A 24,219-nucleotide genomic window follows, 5' to 3' on the forward strand; every position below is an offset into this window, starting at 1 on the left:
AGGTGACAGACAGTGTTCTATTCCACCCACATAATAATGCCAGCACGAAGCTGGAGCATGTCGCATGCACGTTACCTTACATTCCTCGTGATGATAAATGCAACGGCTGTTCGCAGAATATCACCGAGCAGAACGAGACAGTACGATGAAGATAATAGTGGTAGAGCTGTAGTGGCATAGTTGGGCCTCAGTTCGTCTAGGTAGGCCGGTTTTAGATAATCTACAATCAGCAAAAACGAGGCCGGCGAAGACATACAGCGCAAGAGCAAAAAAGCTCTACGACATCATGCCAGGATGCAAATTAAAAAGGCTACAGTCTGGCTGCGTACGAGCTAGATGGCTATGAGTTCGAACGACTACATATGTATTCACGTTCTAAGCAAAGCCGCCGAAATATTGGCCATCTTGAAAAGCGAAACACTAGATTGCTGGAAGAAAAGAAACGCGATGCAAGCTAGAATAGCCGCATTCGAGAGGCTCTTCATGGCTGGTGCCATAAATGGCTCCATCGGCCTCCAAAGCCTCCAACAACCACGCCCAGCACAGATGCAGGTCCCACAACAAGCAAAGTATGAAGATAACTGTATAAAAGCTTCTGTCTACCCGCGCGAACCTGAATAGAGAGATGGTAAACACTTTCCGAGCTAGATAAGTGGCAGGTGAAGGAGTGTATTAGAAGGGTTGAAGGACGATAGAACGGCGTTAGGAGAAGATCATTTGTCGACTTTTATAAGTCATCTTAAGAGATACTAGGACGACCAATAGCTAGTATTATATAACTCTATTTTAGACACTAGAATCTGTTCGACTAGTCGTCTACCGACCTTCCTGTTCACAAGCCCATTTCACATAGTCAGTGGCAATCTCCTGAAACTCGGATTCCCAGTCCTGTCCTTCCAGTGCTAAAGATTTGTACTCTTCATCCAGCGCAGCAAATTCCTTCTTTGCCGAGTTCTTTTCGTCCATCGCAAACAATTGTTCAGTCATTTTCGGGGCCACGAGCGCCACGACACCTTTTCCCGCAGCAAACAAGTAGTACTCCCCAGGACGGTCAACCGGCGGAAAATACGCGCCCATCTGCTCGGAAATAACCAATTCCTCTGTAGTAGAGACATTGAAGAGCTTTGTAAACATCGTATGAGGATATCCGAGATTCGTGATGCCGTGGTAGTCTTGACGCTCTAAGGCGGTAAGAGTGCGTCTCATGTCTTCTCTTACCAGGGCAACAAGCTCCTCGAGTGGTGCTTCTACACCTGTCAGTCGACTGAGAGCAGGGATACTGCGAACGACCTTCATCTCAGTTAATGAAGAGCGAAGAGTGATGGAAATGGCCGATTAAGAGGTAGAGAAGTAGGGTAAGACTACGTAATGATATAGGCGAGCAGATGTATTCATTTGTACATAACTAGATTCCTCATGCCAGTTAACATTGTTTTAAAAGAACTAGGGACCCACACAGTATCAGAAAGAATTCGACGTGAATGAGTCCCCTCTTAAAAGTTCATGGTACGTAATAGACAGCGTGGTAGTTAGTAGCTGCGCCACACATGATGACGACAGCTCGTATTCAGGGCTAAGTCAGTCCTACCTAGTCCTATTCTTTATATAGAGCAGGAACGAGAAGCCATGTCTAACAGGGATAATTATTCTAGTTTAATAGGGAAATAGTTATATAATGTAATAGGGACTATCCCCTGCCTTCCTTATACTTATTTCCTCCTTTAAGCTTAATAATAGTTCTAATATACTATAGTAAGCGCTCTATCGAGCCCTATATCCTCTCTTAAGATAGCTCTTACTAAGCTACCTACTAAGCTATAATAGCTTCTTTCTAGCTCTTTAAAGTACCCTTTTTAGTAGTTATTCTTTTTATTTCTAGTTAGGTAGACTTAATAGGGTTAAGAATAGGGCTATTACTAGGCTAAAGAAAGTACTAGACTAATAACTATTATAAATACATTATTAAATATAGTAGTTATAAGTTAGGGCTTTATTTTTTTAAATAAGGGTTTTAAGCTTTATAATAAATATAGGCTTTTATAAAAGATATTAGTTTTAATAATACAATCTTTATTTTAACTCTTATTTTATAATAACTATAAGCCTATATTTTATCCTTTATTTAACTATTTATATTTATCTACTCTTTTAAATGTCTTATATCTTTATATAAAAAGAGATTTTTTAATTTATAGTCTTATTCTTTTAGCTTACTAGTACTTACTAATTAGCTTATTTATAGCTTTAAAGCCTTATATCTAAGTATATAAAAATATAATTTTATATATAATAACTATTATATCTTTTTTAAAACTATTAAGTATATTAAGACTCTTAGTTAAAAAGCTATTTAAATAATTAGTAATTTATTCTTTTAGAATTAAAGACTATAAAACCACTTTATTTACTATACTTAGTATCTAAAAGACCTAAGATTTAACTAATCTTAAATATAAGTTTAGAAGACTTAGTATTATAAACTTAAGTTTTAAGGTAAAAATAACCTTTTTAGTATAATAGAGGTGCGCTACTTGCTTATCTACGCCGCTTATTTATTAACCACGTTACTTATATTATAAATATAGAAATTAGTAAGGAAGAGGATTTTAATTAGTTTTAGATATTTTTTAATATTATAGTTAAATTATTAATAATTAAAAGTTAAAAGGTTAGTAAAGATATACTACTTACTTATTTATATTACTTATTTATTAACTATATTATATACTTTTATAAATCTTTTATAATTTATTAATCTTTACTAATAGATAGTATAAAGCTATATTATAGCTACTATAAGTCTATAATATTATTAAAAAGTGTTAAGCGTGTATTAATAAACACTTTATTAATACTATTAAGTGTTACTTTAATATTTTACACTATATATATTAGCGTATATTTAGCGTGGGATAAGTTAGTTAAAGTAGACTTAGTAATAAGAAATAGGTCTATAGTGTTATACCAGGATTTAGTAAACTCGACTATATTTCCTACTTAGCTACACATCTAGTTGTAGAATAACTAGTCTACCCACTAGGTTAGAATAATAATATAGCATTTTATATCTTTTTTTCTCGACTTAACTGCGATACTAACTATTTAAAGTTCTATAGTGGTTATAAAGGCCTATAAGAGCGCGGCGAGGCAGGGAAAGGTCGACAGTGTGTTAGTGTGACCAGCTAATATAACCGTCCTCTTAACTAGCCACAGCTTCTCTAGGCTAAACACGAAGATGCCGCCAAACTTGACTTTAGATACACTAAACATACTAGTTATATAATCTTTATAGTTAGTGCCTGTCTTAGCTAGACTAAATTTAGGGCATTACTTGCTTAAGACTATAGTCACTCTAGCGTCTTTTCTCAGCTTAGAAAAACTCGACGGCACTAGATTACCAATCTTACCAGGGTAGTTTAGTGGTGCCTACTAAAAGGCGTCTAGGTCATTTATAGCCGCTATTATAGTAGAGAGAAAGTGGTTAACGCCTATTCTATCTATAATAAAGTGATAGATAGAGTCAAATATAAGTATACTACTATCTACTAGAATCAGCTGAATGTAAGCGACGGGAATATAAGGGCCGTCTTTAGACAGTATATAGTCAGTATTTACTATAGACCTAATAAAGGCCCCCGCTAGGAAACCTTTATCCCACAGCTTTATATAAGCTGGATTCTCGTCGCCACGCATATCGCTGGTCATTAGCCTAATTTGGTCGCCCTTACGCGTGTGCAGAACGATAACACCGGGCTGTTTCTTAGAGAGAGACAGCTTGCCGGCCATGTAAAGCGTGCGCAGACAAACGAGCGCAAGAGCCTCGTCGAGCTTCCCACGAAGCGCGTCCAGCGCAGGACGGTGGCCGTCCGTCTAGAAACAGTGCACCTGTTCTATGTATCCATGTAGGGCTGCTTGGGTCCACACCGTGAGCGGGCGGGTCGACCGTGGGAGCTTCATCGGACATGATGGCGAGTTGTGGGCAGCAAAGGCAGCGAAAATATGGCGATTTCTGCTGAACAGCATGTCACTTGAAATAGCCTTTTTATAAAAAAAGAAATAGTTTGCGGACAAGGGATGATAATTCAAATTAGAACACGGTTATACGACGCCAGTAGATACTATAACGTTTGTGGTCACGCTGGTCGCACTAGGCACAGCCTTGAGGCCAGCAAGTTTTTTTTAAACATGTGCCACGCCCCCATCCTCCGTAGTGGCTTAGCCCTAAACACGAACTGTCGTCATTATATGTGGCGCAGCTACTGACTACCACGCTGTCTGCTACGTACTATGAATTAAAATTCTTGAAAGTTACTTATTTACATCAAGTTCTTTCTGTTCCATTTTCTACTTACTCGAGCCACCTCTATACTACCGGCAGTCGAGTCCCCTTTTACAAGTTCCAAGCTGCCAAGTAGCAGCTATCTTCAAAATGGCAAGCAGTGCTTCTTTGTGCAACCTCTCTAGCGCACCAGAGTTCTTGGCAGCGCATCCCGAGATCCTCGTTGGCCGCCAGAAACTAACAGAGGCGGAAAACAATACCGGATGCGACACCTTCGAAATTGTGAACAGGCCCTTGAACAACCTCATTCTCATTCAAAGCTTCAATGCCGACACGCTGGAACGAGTTTACGTTGTTGCCCTCGTCGACGATCAAAAGGCATTAAACAGCTATAACGCGGCTGCTGACGACGATGAAGACGAGGACGGCGACTCCAGAAATGGCTGCGCCACGTGCGGCGTGGGAACTGGAACCGGAGGGCGCAAGCGAGGACCAGAAGACTATCTTTTCCCACGCATGGTGACTTGTGCAGATACTTGCCCCGAAAAGCAGGTCGGACTGATGTGGCCGGGAAAATGAATCAGCTTTTTCTGAGGCCCATTTAACGAGTCCCGGAATACTGTACTTAGACTACAGTACAATACCCTACAAATATAATAAATACCTCCTTTAGTTGGATTCCTGATTGGTCATCTGCCTGTTTTGTCTCACACATATTGACAGCTTCCTATTCCATTCATTGCCCCTTTCGACATTGACGTGACGGCGCTATCAAAGACACCTAGGGAACAAAATGACTTATAACTCTATCGGCGGAAAGGATGGAAATGGGTTGCTAGGACACCGGATAGGTAGGCTTCTGCTGCCGGAAGCTGCTCCTAGCAAAAAACTACAATTGAGAGGAAACAGTTCTGTCTCGGTAGGTGCACAACTGCTGCCATTTCCCTTTGAGCCTGTCTTAATTAGTCGCCGCTCGCGACCTGCCAAGGCTTTTCTCTGTTAAGACAAGAGAAGAGCGGCTATCCACCAATTAGTCACTACTGTCTAAACACGATTTATCGCGGCGCCGATGCTCATGTTCTCGAGCCATTGCGTGGACATCTTGCACGGCCGAGCGCTTTAATTGTGAGCCTTCTACTTTTTTCACCCCTGAACAGCGAAAGCGGGGCAGGAGGCACCTTCACCGCTTCAAGTGATAGTTTTTTTTCTTTTTTTTTCTTTTTTGATAATATTTCGAATTCGCGTTGTTGTAATGAAAAGTGAGAAGTTGTTTGCATATGTTGTACATTTTGCTTGTATTTACCCATCATGTTAGCTCTAACATCACTAGCTTGCACAGCTCCTCCGACTGATCCACTTGTTTTTCTGAAGCTCAACTTTTAGAGAGTGCTACTAGGCATTTATGTAACATATCAACTCCATTTTTCGTACAGTAATAGAGTTTGGTTAAGAATGGAAGATCAATGGAACAAAAGGCCAGTGTGCCAGACAAAGGCAACATATAATCCGGTCCTAGATCCCCTGTGCCATGGCCTGTGCAATTTCAATAAACTCTCCCGATCGTAGTTCGTGCGATAGAATAACTCGAATCGTATACGTCGTGGCCATGATCGAATCTAGCTCTAACTTTTTTTCCTGGACAACCTTCATGATGTGACACAGGAGCGTCTCCATGGGGAGCGACCGTGCCGCGCGGTACGCACACTCGACCGTGTCAATGTGCTGGCTCCGAATGATAATGTCGACGCCCGGTGGGCCTGTATACTCTTGGTGGTCGCCATCGGATGCGGTTCGAATCTCGCCAGTGGCGGGATCGTAGTACTTGCCACCGACAACGGGGGTTCGGGCCTCATCATGCCAGCCAGGGCCGTGGAACTCCAATGGGTGACGTGAGTCCATGGCCTGTACTTCTTTGTCGGGGAGATTTGTGAGGGAAGATCTGAGATGCAACCATTTAATGGAAGATGTGATGAAAATGGTCTTCTTCTGATGGAAAGTCTTCTTCTGATGGAAAGACGATGAAGAAGGCTGAGAGGCCATGAGAGACTACTTTTATAAGACGATAACACAACAGTGGACCTAAGGTAGGGCGCAGCAACAATAACGGATTGGTAGCGCCTGGCAGCCTGGTAGGAGCATTGCTTACGTGGCGATTTCATTACTACTAACTATTGTTTAGTTTAGGCTGCGCCTCGCTTAGTCCGACATTCGGGACTTCGTCGCTAATGGTGGCCGCTACCTTGATTTCTGTCTTGACGCGTACCTCACGGGCATTCGCTAGGTCTTACTCTACTAGCTGGCGGCACCGACATTAGTCCCGAGAGCGACGAAAATGAAGATGACAGGGGTACTGAATAAAAGTTCACCGCGGTATATACTGAGACCAGATGTCTTTTGGTTGCTGCTGAGTCGAATAGCAGGAGGACCAAAGCGGGCACCAGGACGGCCGGCGGTTGTAATCTAAACAACTTGCGAGCACTTTGGGATGAGCACTTGAAATAAAGGAAGCTGGTTTAGAAGCCTACCGTGTCGTGCGGCGCACCGAGATTCGCAAAGTCGAGCGCGTTTCTTTAGTCATCGTCGCAGAAGCAGTCTGTAATCGGCAGCGTGGCGAATCCAGCACCGTCAGAAACGGCATCTGGGTCACCGCGCCGCCGCCTAATTCGCCATCATTCTTCACCAAGAAGCGAACCTGGACGCCTGGATTGTCGTAGTCGTACGCCAAGAGCCCGATCACGGCCTGAGCCAGAGCTACCAACGCTGCGAGCTGCTGCTTCATGTTCTTTGTCAATGATAGTGTAAAAAGATAAAAGTTTATACAGGATTAGAAAGGAGGGTAGAAAAAAGTAAGAAAAAAATAAGAACAGCTTGCTATTAAATACGTCTCCGGGAGAAGAGAAATAAATTGGGCGTGGTCCGCGCAACCTGTTTGCCGGCTGGGTTGGCCGATGGTCTACGCTGCGCGTGGAATGGTCATATCCATCACGAGTGGGTACGTCGCCCAGACGCCTCTGTAACAAAAATCTATCCATGGTCAAAGGAAGAAGGGATGAATTTCGACGTCGTCTTCTTTGGGAGAACAGTTTGTTACAGCATCTTCTAATAAAAGATGTGCCGTGGGGTGATCTCCCTTTGCGGAGCGTTGGCACTGTTTTGGCTGTCACTTGAGGCTCGTCATCGGCGGGCTGTGCAAATACACGCAATCGCCAGTCGTAAAGCCTTAGGTTGGCTACTATGAGTCAACGCCGAAATACACACTGTAGCTCAAATGCATGAACTGGTCTCTGACGCTGCCATGAATTAAAGCTTCCTCTTCTTCTCTCTAGTTTTCAAGCTATTGAGCACGTCAGAAAAAGGATTGAGTCCTGAGCAAATCATCGTTTTAACCCTATTTACCACGACTCACACGGGCGTCGATCTACCATCAGAATTGAAACATCGGTAAACCCTCGTCTATTATCAGAGAGAAATTGTCCAGTGCCTCGGCCAGAATCCAATACACTCCTTTTCCTTCCCTACTACTTAGGATCCTGCGAATTCCTACTACTTAGGGTCCTGCGTATCCCTGACCTGGCTGAAGCGACGAGCGCTCGCCCTTCACCCACAATGGGCTCGACGCTCGATTCTTTTCTCGAGTCTCTGAAACCTCCTAGTCTCGAATCTTGGTCTGGACAGTACGACGACAATGAAGGCCACGACACACACTGGGAGTTTGACTTTGCGCACATCCGTCTCAGCCTGACGCTCTCTCACCTCATTGCCAGCGACACCTACCTCATCACCGACGTCACAGTCCGAGACACCAACGCCGCCGTGCGCCGACGAGACCTCGATCCTATTCGCCAAGACGTGCGTGCCATCTTTTGCTCCCCTCACGCCGCGGCCCCGGTCCGCCCCATGGAGACGTATATTACCATCCTGCAAGCCCTCGAGCGCATCGCCGCACACGAAGCTCCAGGTCGGGCCGTCGACTCAGACGAGGAAGCCAGCGGCGGACATACAGCCACCCGCGGTTGGGACGCCGGGTGCATCGACACTTGGGATGAAGTCCTCGCAAACCCGTACGGCGTCGACGTGTCCACCATCAAAGACACGGCGCACCACCTGCTCGGGCGCACCCCGGAGCAGCTCGTCGCGGGCATCTCGGACGAGTTTCGTATTGTGCACATGGAGTCCGTCGTGCGGCCCGACCTTCTCCAGCGATTCATGCACTACCAGCGGTCCCTGCAGGAACAGCTGCAGCAAAGCGCGGAGCAGCACAACCTACACAAGTGGATGCCTCCCGGCCGCGACCGGGTGCGGGGTGCCTCGCGACGCGACGATATCGTCAAGGCGATGATCCGCCCGTGCGTCACCTTTCACGGCACGTCCATTCATTCCGTGCCCAGCATTATCCGCCACGGCTTCGTCAAGCCCGGCCGCCTCGTCGGCGACAAGGTTGTCGCCTCGCCCCGCTCCGGCATCGCTTTTAACGACCGCGGCATCTACTCATCGCCCTCGGTCGGCTACGCCCTCTCCTACGCCTCCCCCGGCCACGGCCTCGAGCAGCAGTGCGTGGCGACGCCGCTCGGCAGCCTGCCCAGCCTGCGGCTCTTTGTTTGTGCCACCATCCTGGGTCGCACCTACACCCCCAGCGAGCAGCAGCACCAGTGGTGGTATTCGCGCAACAAACCCCTACCCGACGTCCACGGCCCGCTAGCCGAAGGTTTCGACGCCCACTTTGACGGCGGCTACGAGTATATTGTCCATCACGAGGCCGCGATGCTGCCATGCTACGTCATCCACCTGGACCTCGGCAGTGACGCCGCGCGCCGCGCGGTTGAGCTCGCGCAGACGGACCCCGCGGTGTACCAGGCGCAGGTGTACGCAGCGCGCGTGCGTAGACTGCACCCGAAGCTGGTAGCGGCGCGCGAGGCGGCGATGGCGCCAGGAGATAGGAGGAGGGCCAAAGAGGCGCGCAAGGCGGCGGCGTTGAAGTGGTTCTCGTGTGGGTATGGACCGGCATCGGGGACGCGTTTCAAGGTCGAGGAGATTGGTGAGGCGTCGGATGACGAGGAGGAGTATGGTGAATGGCAAAAGGACAAACATGCCTACCTGGCCACGGATAAGGAGGGAATTTGGCTTGAGGCTCAAGGGTCGGAAACACATGCCGTCTTTGGAGAGGATGACGAGACGGGCAAGAAGGGTTTGTTTCTGGATGGATATCAGCATGCACTATCTTGAGACTAGGCATCACAGCCCATTGCCGGGCCTTTTATGCGACGTAAAGTTGGGGTACTAAAAGCCGATATAATGGAGCGCTTTCATCAACACGCGGCCGCCGTAGTTGCGTTACACGACTGTGTTCATCAGGCAGAGAACAAACTTATCACGCGCTGGAAAGTAGATGCACTAAATAACGGCGTCGCTTAGGCGCGAACTATTTGTCACTAAACTCTTCAGACAGTCAAGCACATCGCCGCATGCAGTGCACGGAACATCTTCAACCTGATTTATCTCAGTATACTTGTTCAAATTTATTTATTTCTGTATATTGTTTAGTGCTTCACCAGCTCATCTCCCCACTTGCACCGCTTAAAAAAGAAAAGGCCCAGCCGCCTAAGGCACCTGTTGCTTAGCGTGATGGCCTGTGAAACACCACTAATCGCTGCTCGATTTCAGCTGTCACATCGCACAGCCTCTGAAGAGCCAGAGGCGTCTGTGGGTCCGATTTACTTCAATGGTAGCTTGGCACGGTACAACTGGCGCCGAATTGAGGATGACCTCGAGGCCATCAGCAAAAGTCTCCGGCCGGCCTGACATGGATATCAGACGGCACCGGGCTTGGCGCAGTTAACACTCTTTCAGTCTCCATTCGTGGCTATGGTCTCTAGGGGGCACTCGATGAGGCTGTGCCTGGCAAGTGGGTGACAAAAAAAGACCTTTGGTGCACTTCCAGACCTATCACAGAAAATAGTGTGTTTATAATGGATGCAGCTGTTTCAAAATACGAAAATTTTCAATATTCTTTGATTGATCCCACATATAGCGAGCTTCTATAGAACATCAAGTAAATGTGGTGGAGGGAGTGCTGGTAGGTAAGGTGAACTTTCTTTCATGTGTCCGCCGATGTACCGGTACTGGTCAGGCCAACTAAGTATACTAGGGAAGTAGCGGTGGAGGGCCTTGCGGCAGGTCTGCCACTAATATTGGGGGGGGGGGCAATTACTGAAGAATAATGGTTTGCCTTTGGGGGGGTAGACGTCATTGTCCCGTCAAACTCATGATTAGTTACGGCTTAGGTTTGTGCTGCGGCAAACTAGGAGCGAGACTTTGGCAATCCACTCTTTCCCACCAACTCCAGCCAGAGGGGTCAGTCTTTATTAATTGTGACTGTTCCCCCCTAACCCAAAATCAAGTCCATTTAATATCATCATTCTTCGCCAGATAAGCTGTGCATATTCCCTCATGTCTTGCAATTCTGAAACCGAAAAGACCACCAATCCGGAGTCCGCCCAGCAAGGCGATCCTCGCTCCCCAAGCCCAGAAGAGACTCCCGATGTCGTCCCTTCACGCACGCTCACTGCCGAAGAGGCGGCGCAGGACTACCAGATGCAACTCGCGCTTCTCGCAGAGCAAAATGCATTATATCAAGCCGAACAAGCAAAGCAACCTTGACAGTGAGGAGGTACAGCGTCTCGCTCCTCAGAAATACGCGCTGGTAGAAATAGATGGCTGGGTTTTGATGGTTTCAGACACGACCGCTGGTAGTCGTAGCCCTCGGAGTTTGGCTAAGGGCGAAAATTATCGGTATCACTCTCGAGGCGTAGCGATGTGCCTTGACAATGGGGTGAGACCTTACTAGGACAGCCATCCGAAGGTTACCGAGATGCAAGGACTTAAGGGTAGAGTACCTGCTGTATGGTATTACAAAATATTGAAACATATATTTATTGAGTCCTAAGTGTCTAGAGACGAATAGATGTTGCTACGCGCTACTCACCTCTCGTCAGAGAAAGGCTTTTGTCACTCTCCATCAACATCTCTGGCGCCACACCAAAGACGATCGCCAAGCCATAGACGAGTAGCTTCAAGCTTGACTTACTTTCTAACAAACAAACCTACTGTGACTTAGATTTAAGCCATCGTTACACAATGGTGCCGGGTCTCGGAAACGGGTCAAACCGCTGGAAGCTATAATCGGCGGATGAAAGGCGAGGAAATACGAACACAAAGAGAATGCATTCATTTCCTACTTTACGAAGACCATGTAGCCCATGCAATTCAATATATTCTGTCATGTATGGTAGAATTAATGCCACGAGTGATAGGATCTGTCAGCTGAATAGAATATACTTATATACTGAGACAGCCTGAAAAATAGGCCTAATACAGTATAGTAACTAGAACTTGAGTCTTATTGAACCTAGCTATATCTATAAGCCGCCTCCTAACTAGTCCCTGTTACTTTCCTGCCCGTGACACTAAGAGTCGTTCAGAATAGTGTTGTGGCTAGGGAGACCTCTTTCTAGGTACTTCTGTTCCTCTTCTGAACACCCACGGATAGAGAATATCACATGTCGCGGCGCCGCTTTTATTTCGACGGTTGTGCTAAGCGTTTGAAGAAGACGAACGATATGACGCAACTCCATTTTCTGAGGCGTTCTCATGTCGAATTGAAGATGGCGTAGAGTATGCCCGTGAGAAATTAGCCGGAATGCGTTACGCCATTCATCAACCAAATCTTTCAAGTTCGGGCAGTCTGGTCCATCTATACCTCCGTTAAGTTCTGTTTCTGTTAGGGCCTTCTCATATAGAGGGCTCATCACGCAGACACAAACATGGGTCGGAAAAGTCGACGCCGTGTTGTTTGATGTTCCTGAAACCGCACTTGATAAAGATGGCGGGTCTCTAAACACAACAAAGACATCGTCTTGACAGTCATCCATTATGTAGAAGAATACACGAGCTGGATTAGTAGAGTAAAATGTTAGAAGTGACGCGTTAGTCTGCAAGCTTCTTAATGGAAGTGGTAGAAATGGCAGGGGGTATATGGAAGAGAGAGGAGGGAAGAGAGTCAAAGAGAGTACTTCTGATTTCTAAATCGCCGACCAAAGACTATATATTATAGGTACTCCATCTAAGCCTCTTACCCCGCATCTGCCGTCCCGTGCGCACGTGTCAGACGGCTGTTAGTGGTGGCGTTCTTATAGGCACACTAACCCGCGGTTTTAATAGCTATACGCTAGCAAGACCCAGCAGCCCTAAAAAGGAAAACTCTACGGAGTAGGGTTACTCTATTCCTCTTAAGCCACGGGTCTCGACACAAAAACGCCCTCTAGCTCAAGATATGCTATTAGCCATAATTCAAGCGGCGCTCACATTCTATAGAAGCGTCCACGATATTCTTTATATAAAAATCTATATGAGTTTCGCAATAGCGACAGAAGAACAATCCAATTTTGTTAATAGCAAAGGCGGAGGTCAAGAAGGATGGATCCATTCGTCTCAAGTTACTTGTCCAGTCTGTAGCGTGGCCGTGAGCACAAGCAACCAGAATTATGCAATGCGAATACGCGTCCTTATGACCCCTTTATTTGTCGCCTAGTGTCACTACCAAAGGACAGGAATAAGTGCCGAATCCATGTAAGCCAAAACTTCATCACTGCGTGTTAATTCGACTTGGTAGATAGATGTGCAGTAGCTAGCTAGCCAGCATGGGAAACGTAGGCAACCGGGCCAGGCAAACTTAGGCGCTATAGAACACTATAAAGAGCCCTCGGGCCACTTATATTCCGGCCAAGGGAACCCTGGATCATACTTTTGCTGAAGTACCACACTGCCCTTTGGAAACGTCTTCTGCGAGCCGTCAGGCAGCTCCACTGGCTCCGCCTCTGTAATCCAAGTCCACGATGCGAGCAAGCCGGCAGCCTGGGCGACTTCGTCTTTGAGCTTCCCAACCTTATCTGGTCGCGGAGAAAATTTCTTGAGCTGTGCCCGGTCCCGGGTCTCCTCGAACTCCCCTGGCTCGGCTGTGACTTCCACGTCTTGGAACCTCTGCTGCTCCTTCATGTCCATCCCACCGCAGTCGCTCACCTCGAGCTGCACGAAGTCGTTCTTCAGCGGCCCTTCGACCCCGGCGTTTGCAAGGTCCTCGTCGATGCCAATATTGGCGATCTCGTAGTTGATCTGGGTCAAGGCCAGGCACTCCGTCTTGACGAGGATCTTCATGACCACGTCTGTGCTCTCCGCCTCTCCGGCCTCCACCCCGTCCTCATCGGCAAAGCTGTCCACGTACCAGACCGCATGCCTCTTCACAGCGTCCTCGTCGATGACGACAAATGCATCTTCCTGGCCCGCTTCGTTCTCTTTGGCGCGCATGTACTGGTGGGATTTGCCGATGTAGTCGGCCGGTGGATGGATGATCTTGAGCTCAAGTAGTGGGCAGAAGCGGGAGCAGGCACCAACTTCGAATTCTGCTTTGACGTCTGCGAGCTCCTTGTCGGTGAGAGGGGCGACGAGATATGCTGTGAGACATGTCACCTCGGCGTGAGGCTCAATGAATACCATGGTGATGAGTTGGTGTCGGTGCAGCTCACAATATGATATAGTATAGACCTAAATGGCTACAGAAATGGAACGGTCTTCCAGGCTTCTTATACCTCCTATCCAATTCTACCAGAAGCGATTAGCTACGAACTAAGTCTTCCCCACGGCCGGTGACCGGTTATTAGCTGCAATACACCTATGTAGGGCGGGGACATGCGTTCAATGGCTACAGTCAGTCCACAGGTGGCACTACCGACCGTGAGCTATTGTGAATTATGACTCACAAACTTACCGGGCAACTTTCTGTAAGATTAGCCGCAAGCTACACGATGACTTGACAATAATATATTAGATTGAAGGTACGCGACGGGGTTTGCATAATTAATTAGCCGCTTACTTGCCTTTGTGTTCATGACCCTGTTGTTAGCAACCCTCTTACTACTGGTAATCACTAAACGTCGAGCCGCTCAGACAACGAGCAGACTATAAGCACCAGAATCGATAGAACATCAGAGTGGATCGCCAAGATTTCACAAGCATCGTAGCATCGCCTCGTAGTGTGACAAGATTTTTCTCGCCCACTTTTCTGCCTTTGATCTTCTTGAAAGGGTATGGAGCATGTAAGGTGTAATTTCTAGCACTGAGCCTTGATGCTGCTAGCAGGGCAGCTCGCTTTAGGCTTTAGGCTAGCCCGTAACGTCTTGATAAGCATGGCCACCATCCCTGCTAGACTAGGGCGGTAGTAGGTTAGTTTTGCTTGTCGAACTACTGAGACGCTACTCTGCTGCGCCCCGAGTCGTCGTCACCCTTTAGAATGCTAGCTATCCATTTCTAGCAGTTAGGGCTGGTACCATAGGCACCAGGCCAGGCCGAGTCCTTGGCTTTCTTGACTCACTGGATGTCCGTGTTTATGGCAAGGGAACTCACTCGTCGACGCCAGAGCTAGGCATCAACCCTATCTTGACGGCATGTTGCATCATATCGCGCCTGCAGATGGTCGTGGCCAGGGAGATTGACTTCAAGGGGCCGTGTGCCGTTACCTGTGGCTACCTCCACGGCGGAACAGACGCAAGCATAATACCCGCGTTTGTCGACTTCAAAGTGGACATTCGCTCCTTTGACCAGGGCATGCAAAACACTGCGGTCAAGGCAGTCAACCGCATTATTGAAGGGGAATGCCAGGCCGCAGACTCTCCCAGAGCTCCTCGGATCTTGACTTCTGCCCGCTGCCCACCAATTGACAATGATGCAGAAGCTACTGCAAAGTTTGCCAGTGCTTTGCGCAGCTTTTCCAAGGACGAAGATCCAGGCAAGGTTGCCAAAATGGACATGGACATCACTGCAGATGATTTTGTACTACTGGCACACCCGCCAGGCGAGAAGCCGATCCCATACATCTACTGGAATTTTGGTGTGACCCCAAGAGACGAGTATGACCGAGCTGAAAAGGACGGCTCGGTCAAAGATTTGCCTTTCAATCATAACCCAAAGTTTGCAGCTGAGATTGAACCGTCCCTTCTAGCGGGGATTGAAGGATTGGCAATTGCCTCGGTCACATTTTTCGAGTCTGGAGTAGTTTAAGTGAGGCATATAGATGCATGAAGGCAGACATGCAAATCTTCAAGTATACGAGTTTTTGACGAAAGGTCTGATATTTTCCGCGAACCAGTCATTGAATGCTTGCGCCTGTGACTACTCCTCGACTGGGCACTACTGAGGCCCAGTAGTTAGGTGGTCCTGATATGCAGATGCATGCATCTATCAATAGGGCCACTTGTGGCCTCTCCAGTTTACAAACAGGCCAGTGTCCCCAATGGTAGCCTTCTCGATCTGTTCGTACATGCCGCGCACCGAATCGTTCAGATTGACATCTCCCGCCCATCGGCTGAGCTTGATTGGTACATCGCCGGGGTCGACGCAAAGCACTGCGATATTTTCCTTTGCCGCGCGAAGCTCAATCGCAATCGAGATGCTGAGCGCATTGAGCGCAGATTTGGGTACGCGGTAGCTGATGTGTGTTCCGGAATCGTTTGCTATGCCGTGGGCCAGCCCGTGCCGTCCAGCGGATCCTGTTAATTGAGAAATTGTTCGTACCTGCGACAGATGCCCACTCGGAGGTCATGTTGACGATTTTGCCGAATTCGCTCCTTCGCAGGCTAGGGAGGAAATACTAGCTCACGAGGAACGGTCCCTATAAAGACAGGTCGTGTGAGGGGGGTCTGAGCTAGAGCAGAACGAGGCAGAACATACCACCGTCATGACGCGATACTTGTACACCAGCGCATCGGCAGTAGTTTCCAGCCAGCTCTCTGGGTACATTTCAATGCCGCCACAGTTTATCAGAACATCGAGTGCTTGGTTGTTGCTGTAGCTTTGGGCTGCAGCCGTAATGCTGTCCTCGTCTAGATAGTCGAGGTCAAAGATGGTGTCCCCCGTGGCTTCGAGCTGATGTCGTCAGAAGACACAGCATCTGGAGGAGCGAGCGTCGAGGCAGAATCAGCTTACCTCTTTGAACGACGGGTCGGATCTTGTCTGTGGTCTGACAGTGCCAAAAACATTGTAGCCCTGTTCCTTGAAGGCTTTCAACAGCCCGAGGCCCAGGCCCCTGTTTGCACCTTGCCGAGGGTCAGTGCCTCGCAACAAGCAAAAAGGCTACGACGATGGTCGCTGTAGGGGTCCAAACCAATCACAAGAGCATTTCGGGTAGCCCTGTTGTTTGCCTGATGAATATTGTACGATGCAAGTAAGGGTCTTTGTTTGTGTTGAAAAGCCGTTGGGAGGAAATCAGGTGGGAATCATGCTCTTTTACCAAATCAGGCTGGAGCACCCTCGGGTAACTACGGGGCAACATGGGGTCCTGTCGTGCCGCTCAACAATACAAGAGGATGAATGATTCCTCTGAGAAGTGGTCATTCGGGCTACTGAAATGTCTTATACTAGCCGGTGCATCTTTATCGTGACAGGAGCTGCATCAATGGTGACCCTAATCAGTGAGCTTTGCAGCAACTCTGCAGGGGCGTCGACATGTAACAGCCGCTCGTCTGGGATAGTCTTGAGGTAAATTTCTTACTCGACCTTTTGCAAACAAGTCGGTCAATATCGAGTCTTGTATACCGTCAGGGTCTAGATAAGAGTACACTCGAAGCAGCGAGCCAGCGGCGGCGCTCAAGCTTCCAAGTGCCCAGGATACATCAACCTCGCAGCTCCATACAGGGTTGCGAGTAGCGCTTTTAGATCTTTCCAGTAAGGTCTTGTCATAAAGATGCAAGAACTCTAGCGTCATACCAATGCTATGGAGGTTGGCGGCGACTTACTCAATAGCTAGCGGAAGGCTCCCAAGTTTGTCGACGATAGCTGACGCTTTTTTGCTGTTCGTCTCGCTCGGATCTTTAAAGCTGAGCTGTAGGAATAGTTTAGATGCAAGCTGTGCCCAGTGTGTCGAGATAGATGTGCGTCACATGGCTCTGCGAACGAAGGTGATTGCTAAGCTTGGCGTCCCGAGTCGCCACTAAATTACAGCCTACACTTCTGACAGGAAATTAGTCCCGCACCGTTCTGGGTAAGAGACAAAGGAAGCCCCCTCCCCTCTTCAAGCGGCCGCTGCAGCTCTCCTCTGCATACTTTCCACACCCCTCTTCCTCGGGAAATAAATCAGAATCCTCCATTATAGCGGTGCCGTCCCGTAGCCCTTTCTATTTGTTTGTTCCTCTTTTTCCTTCACATTACCGTACCCTCCAGTCGTCCCCAACCGATCTATCGCCACTTGCTGCCATCTAGCCCCGGCAAGCGAGCAAACAAGTTCATCTATGGAAGGTCCCTGGCTTATGGCTACTAGTAGCTCGCCAGACTGGCAAAAGGTGCAACCCGTACAATCGAGTCCAGTTGCAGGCTTGTTCGCTCATTTCCAGGGCTTACGACGACACAATTCATCAGATCCCGGTTCTCGGCGCTTTTCCGTTAGTTCGGATTGCCAAGATAGACCAGGCCCTGGTGATTGGCGTGATTCCTGGAGAAGCATCATGTTTAAAATCCTACTGTGCGCTTTTCTTGGCGGCAGCGCCTCGTGGTTGTATCTTCAGCAGAAGTGCGCAGAGAGCAACTACTTCCGAGCAGGCGAACACTTGATCACCAACGTGATCAGAAGTCATTCGCTTCCAAGTTTATACGAGGCCGATATCGATAGTCTTGCAGAAGGCCTCGAACGCAACGAGTTTACTAGTGTCGATTTGGTCAAGGCACGTCACCCTGACACCTTTGGGAAAGCAACACACAACTCTTCCGAACACCATCCAACAGACCTATATTGCCCGAATCAATGAAGTGAAAAGCATCCTACACGCGGTCACCGAAGTGAATCCCGATGCTTTAGCTATTGCCTCCGCGCTCGACAAGGAGCGTTCAGGTGGCATAGTTCGCGGGTAAGCATACCAGATTACCTACAGTTGCCTCGCTAATGTGGTAGTTCCCTGCATGGAATTCCTATTTCAATCAAAGACACGGTACTTTTACCTACCAATTCAAAATGCGAGACAGCCAGCATTTGGACATCCTAATTCGAATTGCTTAGCGACCCATGCCACTCGACCCCGTCTCCCCTCTCTTTGCGGACTCGCCCTCATTAATTCTGCGTCGCTGTTAAGCTAACTACAGATGCTGCACTAGATTGTCACAAACGGTAAATTGAACAACACTGTTGGGTCATACGCTCTCGTTGGAGCCAAGGTACCTACAGATTCAACGGTCGCGAAGAAGCTTCGAGAAGCAGGAGCCATCATTTTGGGAAAAAGGATCCTAGTGAATGGGGCAACTTCAGAATATCTCTCAATTCCAGCAACGGCTGGTCGGCTTATGGCGGACAAACCTACGGGCCTTTATATCCTCACCAGGATCCCTCCGGTAGCTCGAGCGGCAGTGCGGTGGCAGCTGCGTAAGTGTCCCACCTATAAGCATCAAACAACAACTACTTGGCCAAGACTGGGACTGTCAACAGTCTGCTTGGGTGGTGAGACCTCCGGCTCCATAAGAGATCCCGCTAATTACAACAACATTGTTGGAATGAAGCCCAGTATGTGCAACTTAGTTTTCACCACCAAATCTGTTCGCCGCTAAACTTTCATAGCTGTGGGAATGGTGTCGCGTCATCTCGTGATTCCCATCAGCCAGCACATGGATACCATTGGCCCGATGACTAAAACTGGGAAAGACTTTGCCTATGTACTACAAACCATCGCCGGCATTGACCCGTTCGACAACTATACTTCTGCTATTCCGTGTCAGACTGATATGGATTTTGTTCGCGCTTGCAATCTCTCGGCTCTTACTGATGTTCGGTTGGGCGTACCACGCAATGTTATATCTCTCATGTCGACTAATAGCACACAGTCGGTCATTGAGGAATTCGAGAAGTCATTAGATGTTCTGCGTTCCTCTGGCGCTACCATAGTTAACGACACCGACTTTACGGCTGCAGAAGACTACATTGATGACGAACTACTCAGCGGCGAAATCATGGGTGGTGATTTCGTTGTCAACATCGCGCAATATCTGAATCAGCTGGCCTACAATCCGCACAGCCTTACAAATCTTGTCGACTTGCGCCAATGGACTCAGTCAAGCCCTTTGGAGGGATACCCGCGCAAACCCACAGAACTCTGGGATGCTTCGTTGTAGAACTGGAACAACACGGAATATGGCTTCTGGCGTGCTTATCAGCAAAGCCTATACTACGGCGATGAGGGAGACTTATTAGGGACAATCAGGCGGTACAACCTAGATGCTGTCCTTTTGCCATCTTCTTTCTCGTGGGGCTGGGCTGCTGTCGTCGGAGCACACATTGTATCCGTTCCAATAGGAGCCATGCCGCCCAGCCAGCCTATCGTGTCTGTTGCAGACGGATTAGTATCATCGGCCCCTAATATCCCATAAGTTACCTACGCTGTGCGCTTGACCGTATACTGACTCTAGATTAAATTCGGCCTTAGCTTCCTAGGTGGGAAATTTTCTGATGCGAAGCTTATTGGATTAGCTTATGCCTTTGAACAACGGACGATGATCCGAAACACGGTTCATCCGTACATTGCGCCACAGACCGACCTCAAGGATGTTGTGTCAGGGTAGACAGGAGTTCGGGTAATTGGATGGCCGTTGCAAGTCAGGGAGGTTGTAGGGTTGGTTGTCATCGGTGTCGCTGGCAGAGACGCCATAAACAGTTTTGCAAGCCTTCCCCAACATCTTTTTGGAAGCTATGCCCTTTTCTTGGGTCCCTCTTACATTTTTCAATCATTTCATTGTTTTGAAGCATTGGTAAAGCTACGCCACTGTTCCGTTCTAAGGCACTGCCAGCCCGCATTTGTAAGCAGCTGCTCGCTGCTTCATCTATTGTGACTCTTTGCGGACCTCTACTAGGGCACATTAAAGCTACAAAGTAGCCAGAACAAACATTTTGCATTAAACAATACCTTCGCTTGATTTCACATCGAAATGACTGCAATCTACACGTACAGGAATGCCAATTGGAAGGGGCCGACTAGCTTTCCTAGCGCTACCCTATACCATTGTCTTCATTCGCAAAGCCCTCAGAATTACTGCTAAATTTGCCTTGACAGAGCATGATGCAGAAGTCAGACGTGTAAAGCGCATTTTCAAATGTTTGTAAGCTTGTTTCTCTTTCCACAATAGAAAGGGTGTCGTATAGACGGGCTTAAGCCGTGAATCAAGCCCGTCAATCTTTTGGGCGCTTCTGGTTGGGACGGCTCGTAACCGTCGGAGAAATCTAACTGGCAGCCCTTGTTTTCGGGGGCTCACCGATAATCGACATACCCCGGTTCTGAGTAAGGAATTATTTCATGCTACTTCCACTCACAGGCTTGGCACCAGCTTAGCCGTCGGAAGTTCCCCTGTTTCAACGTGACATACCTAGCCTCAAGGTTCACGGCCTGAGTCATCAGTGTCGTGAGTGATCGGCGTCGTGAGTGGTCGGCATCCTGAGTCATCGGCATCCTGATCATGAAAAAACGTCGTCATAACAAAACTCCGGCAAAAAAATCGCGATTCAATGGATCATACCGAATTTTTGTTACCTGCACGTAATAACAGCATACGACACGTAGGCGCATCCGCTGGTGTCGCGGGTCGAGCTCCTATAAATATGACGACGTGTACCTCCTATAAATATGACGACGTGTACCTCTTCTCAGCTTCCAATCAACGCGGAGGACTGCACTGCGAGATCACCACGACAAAAGACTCGAGCTCCCGAGCTTGCCAATTGGCGAGCTTTGCTGAGCTCACTATGACTTGACTTTCTACGCTGAACGAATGCATGTGTGGCGATGCTGCCAGCAAGCCTGCGCTATATGATGATTGAATGGTAAGCGACGTTGTTTGTTCCCTTCCCTCCTGTATGCCCTTAGCGTGGCTAGCTCCCATCCTCTGATGAAATGGTTTCACTCGCCGTACCGAAGACACGATGTAGATATACCATGGACAATTGGTTTCGTCCGTTTCTCTGATCATTGATGCATTTGACACCCTTTTTGCCAACGCAATATGTCAAGGCAAGAAGCTAACCAAGCTTGGTAGAACTGTACGTGCGGACGATTGACGACCCGCCGCCTACCATTGCTGCCGGTCTAAAAGGTTGCCCACGTATACACCCCCGCTATATAGAGACGTCAAGAAGCTATGGTGAAAACACTTCTAATGTCACGTGGGATTGCTGCTGAAGAGCTCAATTTAGCAGTTGCTGGAAATATTTTGGATGTATATACTTGGTGCTGTAGTCGTTTTCCTTGCGTCACTATGGAGTCCAGCCGCTTGACGTTTCTCAGCAAAGCGCCTGGCAGAAAGCCAGTCCTCCCACAACGCTAATTGCTGGACACATATCCGTACTTCAGACAACTCTGTGTATGATTAATTACCCACTTCCAGGCCAGCCCTAGATACGGGTACATAGAACGTAAGGGTGGGTCGGATTATCCTCAATTCTCCGAGCTTGCTGAATTTTCCGAGCTTGACGCCGCTAAGCATCGGACAATTCCGATTAGTCCGACCGTAGTTCGGACAACATTTATTGTTCCAGGAGGCTCCAAAATTCAGTTCAAAAACAGCCAGGTTCTTTAAAGACCGAAATATAATTATTCATATACTGTCTGTTGAAAAAATGACACCGGACCTGGCCGAGGAGCACAGCGTCAAGAGGCGTCGCCGCCCAGCCAAGAGCTGCGACGCCTGCCGCGCGCGCAAGGTGCGATGCGACCAGAAGATGCCCTGCGGCCCTTGCACAAAAGCTCGCTCGGCCCCGAAGTGCGTCTACGCGCCAGACGCTGTCCGTCTTCCGTCCCCGGACCCGACGCCCGAAGAGAGCGGCGCGGGCGGTGCAGCTTCACATACCCCGGTGGAGCTGCGACACAAAACTCCGGAAGGATTGCAGCGGCTGGATTACCGCGCAGAGGCAGACCAGCTACGGCAGCAAATCCGGAACTTACAAAACAGAATAGACACCCTTGAGTCAAAGGTGGAAGCTGGTGCAGGGAAGTCTGCTCCGACGCCGACGGCCGACTTGCGGCTAACTCCCATCCAGCCCAAGCTGCGGCAGACGGCGGAGAAGAACAAGCTCTTTGGCGCAAACCACTGGATCCATACTGCGAAACATGTAAGAAGGCAGCATTCCAATCTAGCAAGATTGATTCTAACAACAAAGATTAATGCGGGAAATGTTGGAGCCAAAGACGTCGAGTTGACCTTTGAGACGCCCAAGATCGACTTTGCCAAGATTCGGCAGGAAGTCACCAAGCTGCGCCTCACAATCAAGCAATTTGAGATGCCCATCCTCAACGACCCCGTCACCGACATCCTCGCCACCATCCCCACCCGGGTCGAGTGTGACGCGTTAGTCGACATTTACCTGTCGACGCACGAGCGCATGTACCGCGTGCTGCACACGCCCACCTTCCACCAGCAGTACGAAGCATTCTGGCAGGACCAGGCCGCCAGCAGTATGTCCTTTTGCATGAAGCTCGTGCTCATCCTAGCGCTCGGATCGACACTCAGCCAAGAAGCAGGGGAGTGTGCTCTCGCGGACCGACAGACGCGGACGTGGACCTATGCGGCGCAGTGGTGGCTGACGGGGCCGACAGAAAAGTCGACGTTCAACCTCGACGGCGTGCAGGTCGCGTGTCTTCTGCAGCTGGCGCGGCAGATGACGGCCGTCGGGCGCGCGTGGATCAGCTCCGGCTCGCTGCTGCAGATGGCGTTTTCGGTCGGCCTGCACCGCGACCCGAGCCACTTCCCGTCCATGACGCCGCTGCAGGCGCAGATGCAGCGGCGGCTGTGGGCGACGGTACTGGAGCTTCATCTGCTGTCGGCCATGGACAGTCCGATGCAGGCGTATGCTGACCTCGAGTCGTGCGATACAAGGCCGCCGGACAACATCGACGATGAACAGCTTACCGCGGACGCGGACGATATACCCGCCAGTCAAGGTGATCATCACATTACAGATTCGTCACTGCAGCGACTTCTTTGCAAGAGTTTCCATAGCCGTTTGCAGGCCGCAAGAAGCTTGCATACCGGCAGTGAGCTTGCCTACGCAGACACTATCCGGCTCGCAAATACCTTGAAGACTGCCTGTGCTGAGCTATCCCAGTTCTTCGACGCCCATTCCACCTCTTCTCTCCTCAGCAGCTTCCACCGCAGCTTTCTCGATATCCACTTCCGGCTGCACATTCTCCGTTTGCACCGGCAGTTTCTTCTCCAGCAGCCCGACGAGGCAAGCTGCTTCCTCTCCCGCAAGGTGTGCTTCGATGCGGCCATGGTAATTGCCTCGTACGCCTCCCACACCTCCCCTCCCTCCGCCGATATCCCCTCTCGTCGGCTATCGCAGCTCTTTCTTAACACCACGGGCACCATGCGCGCGCCGCTGTCTCTCGAAATCGTCACCATGCTGGGTCTCGAGCTGCGCATGCAGCTGTCCGAGGATAACGACAGCAGCGGTCCCGCGGGCCAGCTTGCGCAGGCCGCACGAGAGCCGATATTCACCGCCCTTGGCTGCATACGCGACGCGTTTCTGCGCCGCATCGAGAGCGGCAGCCCCCGCTGCAAGGCCTTTGGGCTCACATCGTTCATCGTAGCGCAGCTGCGCGCCATGGAGCGCCGCGAGAATGCCGTTCAGGCGCTGAGCAATGCCGTGACGGACAAGCTAGCGGACGTGCAGCAATATCTGGAAAGTACCGTGGAGAGACTAGCGGCAAGCAGCACGAGCAACACCGCAATGGGGGACTTTGACCTGGATGCGCTGCTGGCCATGGACTTTGGCGGCGATGGCCGTGGCGGATTCGACTTTGGCGGGTTTGGCATAGGGGACAACATGTGGTGAAGCACATGGACGAATTTAGTTTTGTGTATTTTGTACA

General features: G+C 49.2%; 12 protein-coding genes across 13 annotated transcripts; 6 read left to right on the forward strand and 6 right to left on the reverse strand.

Annotated features, from left to right (window-relative positions):
- Positions 1-816: 816 nt before the first annotated feature.
- Positions 817-1,296, reverse strand: LMH87_001599 (uncharacterized protein; the record flags this gene model as incomplete). Its single annotated transcript, XM_056192896.1, has 2 exons — positions 817-1,122; positions 1,219-1,296. The coding sequence occupies 2 exons, from the start codon at positions 1,294-1,296 to the stop codon at positions 817-819; spliced, it is 384 nt and encodes a 127-aa protein (XP_056049987.1).
- Positions 1,297-3,024: 1,728 nt separating this feature from the next.
- Positions 3,025-3,786, reverse strand: LMH87_001600 (uncharacterized protein; the record flags this gene model as incomplete). Its single annotated transcript, XM_056192897.1, has 6 exons — positions 3,025-3,029; positions 3,100-3,129; positions 3,273-3,284; positions 3,336-3,359; positions 3,408-3,426; positions 3,616-3,786. 6 exons carry the CDS (start codon positions 3,784-3,786, stop codon positions 3,025-3,027), a joined length of 261 nt encoding a protein of 86 aa, XP_056049988.1.
- A 643-nt stretch (positions 3,787-4,429) lies between these two features.
- On the forward strand, positions 4,430-4,858 carry LMH87_001601 (uncharacterized protein; the record flags this gene model as incomplete). The annotated part of the gene is made up of 1 exon (XM_056192898.1): positions 4,430-4,858. The coding sequence occupies one exon, from the start codon at positions 4,430-4,432 to the stop codon at positions 4,856-4,858; it is 429 nt and encodes a 142-aa protein (XP_056049989.1).
- Positions 4,859-5,791: 933 nt separating this feature from the next.
- LMH87_001602 (uncharacterized protein) lies at positions 5,792-7,058 on the reverse strand (the record flags this gene model as incomplete). Its single annotated transcript, XM_056192899.1, has 3 exons — positions 5,792-6,325; positions 6,646-6,757; positions 6,805-7,058. The coding sequence occupies 3 exons, from the start codon at positions 7,056-7,058 to the stop codon at positions 5,792-5,794; spliced, it is 900 nt and encodes a 299-aa protein (XP_056049990.1).
- An 827-nt stretch (positions 7,059-7,885) lies between these two features.
- On the forward strand, positions 7,886-10,432 carry LMH87_001603 (uncharacterized protein; the record flags this gene model as incomplete). The annotated part of the gene is made up of 3 exons (XM_056192900.1): positions 7,886-9,464; positions 10,321-10,356; positions 10,425-10,432. 3 exons carry the CDS (start codon positions 7,886-7,888, stop codon positions 10,430-10,432), a joined length of 1,623 nt encoding a protein of 540 aa, XP_056049991.1.
- A 2,592-nt stretch (positions 10,433-13,024) lies between these two features.
- Positions 13,025-13,828, reverse strand: LMH87_001604 (uncharacterized protein; the record flags this gene model as incomplete). Its single annotated transcript, XM_056192902.1, has 1 exon — positions 13,025-13,828. One exon carries the CDS (start codon positions 13,826-13,828, stop codon positions 13,025-13,027), a length of 804 nt encoding a protein of 267 aa, XP_056049992.1.
- A 972-nt stretch (positions 13,829-14,800) lies between these two features.
- Positions 14,801-15,388, forward strand: LMH87_001605 (uncharacterized protein; the record flags this gene model as incomplete). Its single annotated transcript, XM_056192903.1, has 1 exon — positions 14,801-15,388. One exon carries the CDS (start codon positions 14,801-14,803, stop codon positions 15,386-15,388), a length of 588 nt encoding a protein of 195 aa, XP_056049993.1.
- A 180-nt stretch (positions 15,389-15,568) lies between these two features.
- LMH87_001606 (uncharacterized protein) lies at positions 15,569-17,472 on the reverse strand (the record flags this gene model as incomplete). Its single annotated transcript, XM_056192904.1, has 7 exons — positions 15,569-15,901; positions 15,987-15,998; positions 16,058-16,252; positions 16,313-16,422; positions 16,878-16,882; positions 17,122-17,207; positions 17,359-17,472. The coding sequence occupies 7 exons, from the start codon at positions 17,470-17,472 to the stop codon at positions 15,569-15,571; spliced, it is 855 nt and encodes a 284-aa protein (XP_056049994.1).
- Positions 17,473-17,826: 354 nt separating this feature from the next.
- Positions 17,827-19,477, forward strand: LMH87_001607 (uncharacterized protein; the record flags this gene model as incomplete). The annotated part of the gene is made up of 6 exons (XM_056192905.1): positions 17,827-18,036; positions 18,104-18,225; positions 18,270-18,306; positions 18,470-18,734; positions 18,798-18,872; positions 18,927-19,477. The coding sequence occupies 6 exons, from the start codon at positions 17,827-17,829 to the stop codon at positions 19,475-19,477; spliced, it is 1,260 nt and encodes a 419-aa protein (XP_056049995.1).
- Positions 19,478-19,576: 99 nt separating this feature from the next.
- LMH87_001608 (uncharacterized protein) lies at positions 19,577-20,922 on the reverse strand (the record flags this gene model as incomplete). Its single annotated transcript, XM_056192906.1, has 5 exons — positions 19,577-19,688; positions 19,742-19,767; positions 20,627-20,633; positions 20,723-20,806; positions 20,873-20,922. 5 exons carry the CDS (start codon positions 20,920-20,922, stop codon positions 19,577-19,579), a joined length of 279 nt encoding a protein of 92 aa, XP_056049996.1.
- Positions 20,923-21,968: 1,046 nt separating this feature from the next.
- LMH87_001609 (uncharacterized protein) lies at positions 21,969-22,513 on the forward strand (the record flags this gene model as incomplete). Its single annotated transcript, XM_056192907.1, has 3 exons — positions 21,969-22,332; positions 22,389-22,460; positions 22,509-22,513. 3 exons carry the CDS (start codon positions 21,969-21,971, stop codon positions 22,511-22,513), a joined length of 441 nt encoding a protein of 146 aa, XP_056049997.1.
- A 115-nt stretch (positions 22,514-22,628) lies between these two features.
- Positions 22,629-24,182, forward strand: LMH87_001610 (uncharacterized protein; the record flags this gene model as incomplete). Of its 2 annotated transcripts, XM_056192908.1 has the most annotated exons (2): positions 22,629-23,289; positions 23,358-23,386. In XM_056192908.1, the coding sequence occupies 2 exons, from the start codon at positions 22,629-22,631 to the stop codon at positions 23,384-23,386; spliced, it is 690 nt and encodes a 229-aa protein (XP_056049998.1). The 2 variants fall into 2 exon arrangements, with proteins under 2 accessions (XP_056049998.1, XP_056049999.1); XM_056192909.1 differs by having other exon boundaries at positions 22,629-24,182.
- Positions 24,183-24,219: the final 37 nt, after the last annotated feature.

This window comes from Akanthomyces muscarius, chromosome 3 (genome assembly GCF_028009165.1).
Source record: "Akanthomyces muscarius strain Ve6 chromosome 3, whole genome shotgun sequence".
In the NCBI taxonomy this organism is placed as follows: Eukaryota; Fungi; Ascomycota; class Sordariomycetes; order Hypocreales; family Cordycipitaceae; genus Akanthomyces; species Akanthomyces muscarius.